This window comes from Melopsittacus undulatus, chromosome 6 (genome assembly GCF_012275295.1).
Source record: "Melopsittacus undulatus isolate bMelUnd1 chromosome 6, bMelUnd1.mat.Z, whole genome shotgun sequence".
In the NCBI taxonomy this organism is placed as follows: domain Eukaryota; kingdom Metazoa; phylum Chordata; class Aves; order Psittaciformes; family Psittaculidae; genus Melopsittacus; species Melopsittacus undulatus.
The window spans coordinates 75,194,871-75,205,385 of record NC_047532.1 but is presented as its reverse complement, the minus strand read 5'-3'; the positions used below and the strand labels follow the sequence as shown (position 1 = coordinate 75,205,385).

Below are 10,515 nucleotides of genomic sequence, written 5' to 3'. Positions count from 1 at the left end.
ATGTTGAGGTGTGTGTTCCCCCCCGGCGCCGGGCCGGGGACACACCCTGGTGTCACACTCAAACCGGACCCCCAGCGCCGGGCGGGGCCTCCCGGTGTCACACTCAAACCTGTCCTCCCCACCCCCTCACCCCGCTCCTGAAAGGTTCCGTGCCGCGGTGTGTCCGAGCGCGCGCAGTGACGCAGCACGTCCGCTCCGCCCCCGCGCCGGAAGTGCCCGCAGATAAGCGGCGGGGAGGGGCGCGCGCCGCCGGGTGCCGCACCGTAACCGTTCCGGGCGGGCCCCGCGGCCGAGGCGCGGCGGGATGGACTGAGAGGAGCGGCGGTGAGAGAGGAGAGGAGAGGGGCGGAGCGGGGAGGCGGCGGCGGGGCCCGGCCGGGGCAGGCCCAGCAATAACCGCGGGTTCTGTTCCCCCTCAGGACGGCGCCGGAGCAGCGGGGCCTCGCCCTTCTCCTGAGGCGGGCCGGGGCTATGCGAGGGCCGCGCTGCCGCCTGCCCTAGGCCCGGGCCTGGCGGGGGAGCGGCTGCGGGGCCCGATGCGGGAGTACAAGGTGGTGGTGCTGGGCAGCGGCGGGGTGGGGAAGTCCGCCCTGACCGTGCAGTTCGTCACCGGGACCTTCATCGAGAAGTACGACCCCACCATCGAGGACTTCTACCGCAAGGAGATCGAGGTGGACTCGTCCCCCTCGGTGCTGGAGATCCTCGACACGGCGGGCACCGAGCAGTTCGCCTCCATGCGCGATCTGTACATCAAGAACGGGCAGGGTTTCATCCTCGTCTACAGCCTGGTCAACCAGCAGTCCTTCCAGGTAACCGCGCCCGGCCGCGGGGCTGGCCCCCGTGTCCGCCCTACGGACGCGGCCGTTCCTGCCCCAGGGACGGCGCTGGGGCGAGGAGGAAGTGTTGGGGTTGGCCACGTGTAAGCACTTTCTCGTTGGAGGGGCACAAGTGGGGATGCCCCACGTTCAGCAGCCCCGCTTCCTGCTGGAGAGCTGTTGGCTTTGCAGGGCCTTATCAGGGTGCCACCATTGTTAAATTCCCCAGCAGGGCTGCAGAACAATGACCCGCTCCCACTTCCCCAGCAGAAGCTTTTGGCAATCCCCTACCATGAAGAAATCGCTTGATATTAAAATAGAGACTTCCCCTTGCCCCTCTCTCCTCCTTCCCAAAAGGAACGTTTCTTCACGCGATCTTGCAGAGTCTCATTGTGCTGCAATTGGGAGCTTTTAAATAAGCTGCTATTTTCCACCCTATTTCCCAAAATATGTGTGTGTCTAATATAAACTCGATGCTTTCCCAGTGTAGGTGGAGAATTGGAGAGGAGAAGCGAGACATATGTGAGGATCTGTGGGTCCGGATTGCATTTCTACTAGCACAGCTCTCAAAAAAGTGGAAATAGCTGCCTCTAGAGATGGGGCTTCACTTGTGGGCAATAAGTGGGTTTAGCAGCACTGGGATTTGCAGCCACTGCTTTGCCTTCTGTTGCAGAGTTGGGTGTATTCCAGCTGCTTGGCAAACCCCCCCTACTGAAGCAGTGTGTTTGCTTCTGCTGGAGACTACACGTTATCTTAGCAGAGGCCTTGAACTCACTGGAGACTTACTTTCTACAGGAAACAACAGCAGCGACATTGGGATGCTTCTCCCCTTGTTTTCCCTTTACTTGGGAACCAATGAGTCCCCATTATTCAAGGAAGATACAGTTAGTAATCCACCCTGTTAATATTGAATTGTTCTTGTCTGTCCATAGCATGTTTACCCTGAAGCCTGTAGGTGCAAACCCCTTTCTGCAGGTCTTTAATGCAGTGGTAATTTCAAATGCTTAAGTTGCTTTGTTTTGGAGCTATGCAAGAACTTGTAGAACTTAGTACCAATGGTAACTTCCACCACTCAGGGGGCAGAGGAGGTTGACTCAGCCTTTCAAGTGTAAACTCCCAGTGTTAGCTCAGACTTGAATAAATGCATCTCTAGGTAATAAAATCTCTTTACAGCATCTAATTTGGTTGCTTACGTGTGATTAGCTGTGTTCACAATGAATTATTCTAAGCATTGCAAGAATGAGAAGGCTTTATGTAAATGACCAGCTTTTTCCAGCTGTAAACTAAACACAAGCTTCCTAAATGGCTGTGTAATCACATCTGCTGCAAGTGGTGCAGGTTGTTGGACAGGAGACCACTTCTTCAGACAACTGAAAGCAGCTCTGCTCTATCTTCCTCTAGATGAGCTGAGGATTGCTCTCAGTGCAGTTTCTGTTTATATACACAGATATGCTTTATAAAGTGTGTATGCATTTATACAAAACTAAACCCCTTCGTTTATTAAAGATGGATGTTAACCTTCTCTGTGCTCTAGATCCTCATGAATCTGAATTTGAGATGCCCCTGATGTGTTCTGAATCTTCAGTTGCACGGGAGAGTTGTTAAAACATGCTTCTGTAGTGGCTCTAGAGCAATTCCCTGTGGTTATTGGCACTTACTAACCAGCTGGGTTGTTTGACCAGGACATCAAGCCGATGAGGGACCAGATTGTCCGGGTGAAGAGATACGAGAAGGTTCCTCTGATCCTAGTGGGGAATAAAGTGGATCTGGAGTCGGAGAGGGAGGTGTTATCTGCAGAAGGCAGAGCCCTGGCTCAGGAGTGGGGCTGCCCCTTCATGGAGACTTCAGCCAAGAGCAAAACGATGGTGGATGAACTGTTTGCTGAGATCGTCAGGCAAATGAACTATGCCTCCCTGCCTGAGAAACAAGATCAATGTTGTACAACTTGCATCGTCCAGTGAGAGAAATCAAGAAAAACCTCAATCATGGCCATACAGAGCAGGTTGGTGGAACAGTCATAACTACCTGAGGTGCATAACCGTGCTGTTTGAGTAAGCAGATACAACAGTGTGCCAGGGAGTCTGAAGTTAAGCAGTCTAAACTGGAAGGAGCCTTCCTCCAAAAGAGGTGGAAGCTTGTGCATCCAATTGCACATGATGACTCGAATCAAGCAGATTCTTGTGCTACTTCATCAGGGTTAGTCAGGGGTTGCTGCATTTACCTGCAGGAATTGTACAGTAAAACAAAGTGTGTGATCTCATTGCACCTATTTGACTGTCAGTGTATTTGTCCCTGTTTGACATTATGTTTATCCCTAATGGTCTGTGATGTTGCAGTGGGTTTCTTCATTGACTGTAGTTGGTACCTGAATTATTTCAAGTAATGGGAATTACCTTCGAGTTCAATGGGATTATTGTTGTGATCACCTTGCCCAGTAGGTTTGCTGAGACTTTGAACTTGTTTAAAGAATAAGAATTGGACAGTACAGAAACCGAACATACTTGGAACACATTTCTGCCTTATCAGTGGGATAAGTTTAAGAGAGATCCACCCTGAGCTGTGAGGAGTGGCCTGGAGCCCACATGAAGTAGTCAAGGACGTGTGCAAAGTGCTCTTCATCTAAAATCCCCAGAGCAGAGAACACGCTATAAAATGGCTTCTCACTGCACAGCTCCTTCCTGTGACTCATGAGAGGTGTGGCAAGAGTGCAGCACTCGGAGGGGCCTCTGCAGCTTCCCCTGTCTCGGGTATTGCTTTGGTTTTATCCTTCTTCCCAAGGGTAGCTGCTCTTGGCCCCTCACACATGTGGTGGTCTCTCTCAGTACCTCTTTCACCTGATAGTGTGGCTGGATCTGTTCCCGCTGCACACAGCAGAGCTGTCAGTCCTGTGTAGGGTGGTTCTGGGCATCCCTCTGCTCTTGTTCTATCTCTGTATGGTGGGTTTGAGTCTGATTTCACCACTGGCTTGAATCCACTTTACTGAAAGGGGCTCTTGTACATCATTGGTACACTCTGTGTGCAGCCAACTGGTCCGTCAGACCTTTAGGTGTCTGCTGGGCCTGTCTTGGCAAGCAGCGAGATGTGATCTCTGAGGGCAAGTGCAGGGATGAGGGAGGACACAAAAATCCAGGAGAAGACACTGCCATTCTTGACGGCTGCTGTCCTTGAGGCTCAGGCTCCAACTGCCAAGTTAGGAACTTGCTTGAGTCCAAGGAGCTTTCTGTGTCTGAGTAACAAGAGAGAATATAGGTTATTACTGGAAGCTTTGGACCATGTATCCTCTTTAATCTTGAGCGCAGTCTCAAAGCTTGTCTTTGAGATAGTTATCAAGTGCTTTGTGAATGTGAAATTCTGGATACTCCTGACCCTGGCACTGTCGGACTCAAGATAATATATGATGGTTTTATCTTCAGTTCTGTGAAATTAGAAAGGGCTGCTGTCTCCACTGAAGAGGCGTGTGTAAGTTCAAGCTTTTCTTGCTGAAAGTGAGCACACTGCTGGTATTGGAGCAGATTAAACCACAAAGTCTTTCCTTGTCCACTAATCCCTAACTCCTGCAGAGCCTTTCAGGGATACAGGAAGGAGTAAATCAATGAAATCACTCCTTTAATAGTGCAGCAGGGTTAATGTCTTGAATTTCATGTAGTAATTGTATTACTCTTTCTAAGGCAGCTTCACAAATGAGAGTATGTGGACTTGAAGTATGCCAAAGGTTCTGCAAATCCTTGGGTTACTAGTGGTTCATCCTGTGCAGGTTGCTGTCTTCAATTCTGACACAGTCAGGCCTTTTATCCATTAAATTTGTACTTGCACAATTGGTTACTTTGAGGGAGGCTTCTGGTTTTAGTGTTAAATATCAAGTTTAATCTTAAAGGTGAAATTGAGGCAGGGGCAGGGCCATGTGTTATTCCTTGAATCGTAACTTAGTGCTTAGATTTGATGAGTTTCCTAAGCATGCTTGTGCTTCAGAAGAAGCATCTGTATTCTTATGTCTTTGTGGCCTCTTCAGACAGAGGATGCTCTAAGCTTATGTAATACAGATTTCCTCTCCTTCATTCTGCCTAGCTCATAGGTCAAGCTTCTAGCAGCAAAATGCTTCCTTGCTTCTAGGAGGTGCTGCTTCTGCCCAGTGTAGTCTCATCACCTGTGCCAAACAAGTAAGTCTCTCCTTGAACAACTTCCTGGTTAGTCCAGGGCTCACCATGTCTCAGACTTCTGTTACCCTGGCTCCTCACAGGCTCATGCTCCACATCTTTCATCTCAACCTCACATTTTTGGGATATTTCCTTCTTCCTGGCTCCCACTCTGTCCTTGTTCTTTGAGTAGGTGTAGGATCTCATTGACTTTATGATAAGCCTTTGCTGCCTGATAATTCCTGTCTGATGTGCTCTAGTGTAGGATTGCTGCTGATGGTGTCTTGTGATAGCTGTAATCAGCTTTGTAGTTCTGCTCATCTGTGATCCAGGGAACAATTGCTGCTTCTCAAACATCTACTTCAGCAGTGACCTCTCCCAGGTAAAGTGAAACCAGGGGTCTAAAAAACCCATGTGTCAGAGGCAGGCTTGAAGTCTAGCTCTGTCCTAGCATGATCATCAGCATCATGTCTGTGTTCTGTGACCTGTCTGCATCCAGGAGGAGTCTTAGGTCTGGATTAGTTAGTTCAGCATCAAGTACATAAAAATAATCTGTGTCTCTACAGTTCTTCTGGAGAAAACAGTTGGAGGGGTGAATTATATGACAGACTTGGTTTTGGTAAGGCTGTTTTAGTGTCAGGTACCACTGACGTCTCTTTGGTGCTGATACCTCAGCCCATCTGTCAGGTATGATGTTGTGTAGGTTCTTCCACAGTATGTTTGAGTAGCATGTGCTGACATTGCTGTTCAGTCAGCTGCTTTGGGTGAAACGAAGGATGGACCAACCCCACATCATCAGGATAACCTATAGTTCCTTTTAGAAACATGCATTGTTCTTGCATCCTGTCCCCCTCCTCCTCTTTCTTGCTTCTGCAGTGATCTGCTGTCGTGTTACTGCTGCAGTCAGGGGTGTGAGGTTTCCAGTAGCTGCTCTCTTCCTTGCTGTAGGATTTCTCTTGAATTGTCACTATTAGTATTTAATGTTTTAACTCCTCTTTAAAATGCAGCACCTCTTACATTGCTGGTGTGCTAAAGGTTTTATGGAGAGGTACTAATGGGAAACACCTAAACACTGATTTTGTTGCGTTTGTGAAGGATTGATGCTGGTTGGTGATTTCTAAGGACATGACTCCTATGAAGAAATTACTTCAGGAATAGAGAAGACTTACCAAAACCCTGAAAAGGCAGGGTTTGAGCTGCACTGAAGTGCTGGCATGTGCACATGAGGGGCAGGTTTCTACAGACTTTGAGCTTCAACTCAGGCTTTCAGGGTACCTTTGCAGATAAATCTTGTGAAATGCAAGCAAGTTGTCAGAAACACAGTGTATTAGTCACACCACTTACATTTGTGTGCTTGATGGAGATCAGTGGCATGCAGTGTGTCTCTGCTGAGGCTGTGTAAACGTGGTGGTTTAGCAGTAATTTGGAAGATCTGAATGCTGAGAACTCAGATGCTGATACTGAATTAGTCTGGCTCATCTACCTGCTTCTAGAACTTCTGCCTTTGCATTATGTTACAGAGTGCTGTAGTGCCTCCTACCTCTTTCATATCTTTAGAAGCAATTTAATATCTCACAGGGGCAGCAGTTACAAAGTTCATAGCACTAAGTTGTTGACCTGCTTGCCTCTTAAATTGCTGGAGTTAGAGGAGGAGAACCTCAAGAATGCTGCTGTGTAAAGCAGTACTCTGGCAGCTCAGTGTGGCAAACCAGAACTTCTGCACTGTGGGAGAAGCTGGGTTCACTTTGAATGTGTGTTGAATGTGGCTTTCATTAGTTATTTTGTTTAAATTGCAGATAAAACTCAGAGGAAACTTGCACAGATGCTGCTTTGGAGAACTTTCAGCCCAGGTTGCAGAGCTGAGCCTTGGTAAACCTGTCTCTATTACAGCACATTGCCATACATCTAAGTGCATAAGGTTGGTGGCCTGCAGGATCCACACACCTTAATCAGAATGCTTAGCATGTTTACCATAAGTTTAAAGATCTGTTCTTTCTCTATCAGTCCTTTTATAGCTTTCTAAGTTCATATAATGGCTAATATGCAAGAGTTCATTTTTAATATTTTAATTGATTTCTTTAATCAATTTCTGAACTTGTATTTATTAAATACTTAAACTCAGTATTACCTACTCAATGCCTTTTAAAAGAAGAGAGTTTTAATGGAGAATAAATTGAGCCTTAAACAAATGGTTACTTCTGTATATTACCTCGCATCAGTGCTTATTCTGTTTGCAAAGTTTTCTTCTACAGTGTACTGGGTTATTCTTTGAGACTTTTTGTTTACGTGTGACAGTGTCATGAGAAGATACTGAAGGCACCTCTGTTGCATGGATGTAGTATCCCTTTTCTTGGTAAATGCAGCTGGGACACAGTGTCTGGTCCGATTTGACAGTAGGGATTGCTTGGCTTGGGAGGTAAAGTCTCCAGCTGATGTTTCTTTACTTGCAGTCTTGGGTTTCCTAAACTCATTTAATCAAAAATGACAATTGTAGCATTGAAAAATGGCAGCACACTTTGACTGAGTTTCTAAACTTGCTTGTTTACAAATAGCTTATTTATGCCTTGGAAAAGGGATAATGTATCCTTCAGGATGGGCTTTACGCCTGGTTGGTCAGCTCAGCTTTGCCTGGCACATCGAGACATCTACTAGACCTCTGCACATGTAAATCTAATGCAAATAAGATCACTTTACATTTTATAGTTCCTAATATTTGTCTTTCTGAATAATATTTTAAAGCAATATTTGTTAAAGTTTTTCTTGCACTGTCACAAATTGCTTTTTTAGTTGGTTTGGTTTGATTTCCCAAGAAACCAGTTTAACATTAGAGACAAGTTGGTGTAAGAAGGGGAAAAGCACCAGGTTTCAGTGATACTGAACTGCGGGCGTGCTTTAAACAGCCATTGCCTTCCTTATTGTTTACCTGAGCAACACATTCTCTGAATACTTGAAGATTTTAACAATAACACAGGTATAAAGAGCAGAATGAACATGTACAAAGACCAGATGGGATTCTTTTGTTCAGTTTAACATGTTGCATACATGAGAGCTGTTTCTAGCAGTGGTTTCAAACGTGTACTTTTTGTTTTGCAGAAGTATAATAACTGCAGCTCACCTACTGCACCAAAGTTCTAGGTTTTTAGGAGCCCAGCTTTAGTCATTTGAACATGCTTCTAGAAATGTCCATTCTCTCCCTGTAATAGCTAAAGAACTTGGAGAAAAGCTCCAGCAAAAGCAGTGATGGATAGATGAGGTCAAGCAGTTGGAAACTCACCAATTGTATTGTGGATGATGGCATTTCAAACAATAAAAGCTGACCGGTACAGTATCTCACACTAATGTGTTTTATTGCTAATAATGTAGGCTGACTTGCCAATGGTAGCAGAAATAAAGGTTCTGAGTCTACGTTCAGTGTTGAATTGGAATCCTGAGGAGGAGGAACAGCAGGTTTCCTGCTTGGGTAGTGAAACACCCGCTCTTAGTTTTCCTGTGGGGTTACTTGAATTATTCTTTTTTCCCCTGTTGTACAAACCTGATGGAGAAGCTGAGGCTAATGCTTAGGTTTGCACTTTAATACCAGAATTAAACCAAACCTTGTCTTCACAGTAGGTTTCTTTTGTTGAAATGATGCTCGTTGATCTTTTTTGTAGGTTGTACTAGGAAATAAAAGTAATTCATCAAGATCTTAGTTTTGTCTAAGAGGGAAGGAGTTGGTTGCTATGAAGCAGTGGTTCATTCCTATGGGTAGTTATCAAACCAGTGTTCATTGTCATGGACCTCAGCACAAAAAAAAAATGGAAAAAGAAGAAAAAAAAAGGACTTCAAAACTTGAACTAGTTTAGAGTGACAGGACTGGGAAAACAAGAGATGGTTTCTTCAGCACACTTTGGGGGGAAAAAGGGACCAAAAGTTATTTTAGGCTTCCTCAATAGATTGCATGTGAAGTTGCTTATTAGATTAAGAGGCTAATAATAAATACAATATGTATTGTCTTTACTATGGCATCTGTTTAGGAGTTGTTCAAATCACTGCAGTAGGGCTCTACAAAGACAAATGTAACCTACCGTCATCTATCTAATGTACTGTATCTTTATCAGTGATAGGTGAAATCTGGAATAACAAGTGCAAAACCAGAACAATTACCTATAATGCTTTGTAAAAAGGATTTTTCCAGTAGATTCATTCTTGTCATTTTGTAAGACAACCCTACAGTCCACCTGTTTGTAACTTTTTTAATAAAATAGATACCTGTATTACCAAGCTGGGCTCACTGCTCTGTGTTCCATCCTTCTTAAGGGGCTGAACTCACAAACCAAGCTGTTTGGGGGGTACTGGTTATTCAAAGCATAGTAACCACATCTGCATTGTCATGCGTGACTCCTTCCACTGCGGGAAACGGGCTCTGCAACTGTGCCCAGGTTGGGTGCAGAGCTCACGGGCTCAAGTGCTCTGAGTAGAGAGGAGGAGAGCAGGAGCTGTGTGTTAACCTTTGTGCTCTGGGAGCTGGTTCAGAGCAGTGATGGTCCCTCTGCTCACAGGCCAGTGTGATGAGGCCTGGTTCAAAACAAGTATCTGTGGGTGGTGGGAGGCAGGAGCCTGTTGTGACAGCCCTGTCTGACACCCAGGGCTGAGCCCCAGTGATGAGGGGATCTTGCTGTGTTGCTGCCAGCCACAGGACCATAGAACCCCAGACTGGTTTGGGTTAGAAGGGACTTTAAAGCTCCTCCAGCTCTAACCCCTGCCACGGGCAGGGACACCTTCCACTGGAGCAGCTGCTCCAAGTCCCTGTGTCCAACCTGGCCTTGAACACTGCCAGGGATGGGGCAGCCACAGCTTCTCTGGGCACCCTGTGCCAGCGCCTCAGCACCCTCACAGGCAAGAGCTTCTGCTCTCTAAATGCAATCTAAATCCAGGCTGGCTGTTTTGGGGAGCTGTAAGGCAGTGTCCCATAGTCAGCTTTTTCTCTGGTTTAGTGCTTCCTCCTCTGGAAGTGCAGAGCCCCTGCAGGAGCTTCCCCAGTGCCCCACTCCTCCCATGCAGCCAGAGGACAAGCGTGCCTGGAGGGCACAGACTGGAGCAGGCTCTCACCTCGCACGGGTGACAGGTACATGAGGTGACACAGATGGTGATGATGATGATGAGGTGGCACTGACACGGGCAGTGCTGGGTATGAGCCGCTGGAACCCTGCAGCAGGACAGCCCGAGGAGGAAGTGCAGCCGATACCCGGCATGGCTGGAGGGTGTGGAGCAGCAGCGCGCTGTTATCTGCGCTAATGGGCTTGGCTGTAATTACAGCTGGGAACTAGGTGGAAGTGTCTGGTCTTCATTAAAATGAGATACGGGTTCTCAACCCAACCGTGTCAACCTGTTGGAGTTATCCCTGCTGAGAGGCCAGCAATCCTGGTGCTTGGTTTGCTGGTGGGTGCTTCGGTTTGTGAGTCACTTCCTTGTCAGCTGGAGGAGGTGATGTACAGTGTGCTGCACACGTAGCTGTAGGCAGGCTATGTGCAGAGGTGATGTGCTCTGTGCTCTCTGAAAGGGAAATCATCTGGCTTTTGGGGCTTTTT

The 10,515-nt window shown here is 46.9% G+C and overlaps 1 protein-coding gene across 1 annotated transcript; it reads left to right on the top strand.

The window, feature by feature from the left end:
* The first annotated feature begins 214 nt into the window (after positions 1 to 214).
* Positions 215 to 9,208, top strand: RAP2C (RAP2C, member of RAS oncogene family). Its single transcript, XM_034063727.1, has 4 exons — positions 215 to 324; positions 420 to 809; positions 2,498 to 2,817; positions 6,745 to 9,208. Exons 2-3 carry the CDS (start codon positions 537 to 539, stop codon positions 2,774 to 2,776), a joined length of 552 nt encoding a protein of 183 aa, XP_033919618.1. The 5' UTR covers positions 215 to 324; positions 420 to 536; the 3' UTR covers positions 2,777 to 2,817; positions 6,745 to 9,208.
* Positions 9,209 to 10,515: the final 1,307 nt, after the last annotated feature.

Excerpts from the sequence above, each read along its gene's own strand:
- RAP2C (XM_034063727.1), top strand. The coding sequence starts at position 537 with ATGCGGGAGTACAAGGTGGTGGTGCTGGGCAGCGGCGGGGTGGGGAAG. Across the intron at positions 810-2,497 it reads TCAACCAGCAGTCCTTCCAG|GACATCAAGCCGATGAGGGA; the intron begins GTAACCGCGCCC and ends TTGTTTGACCAG.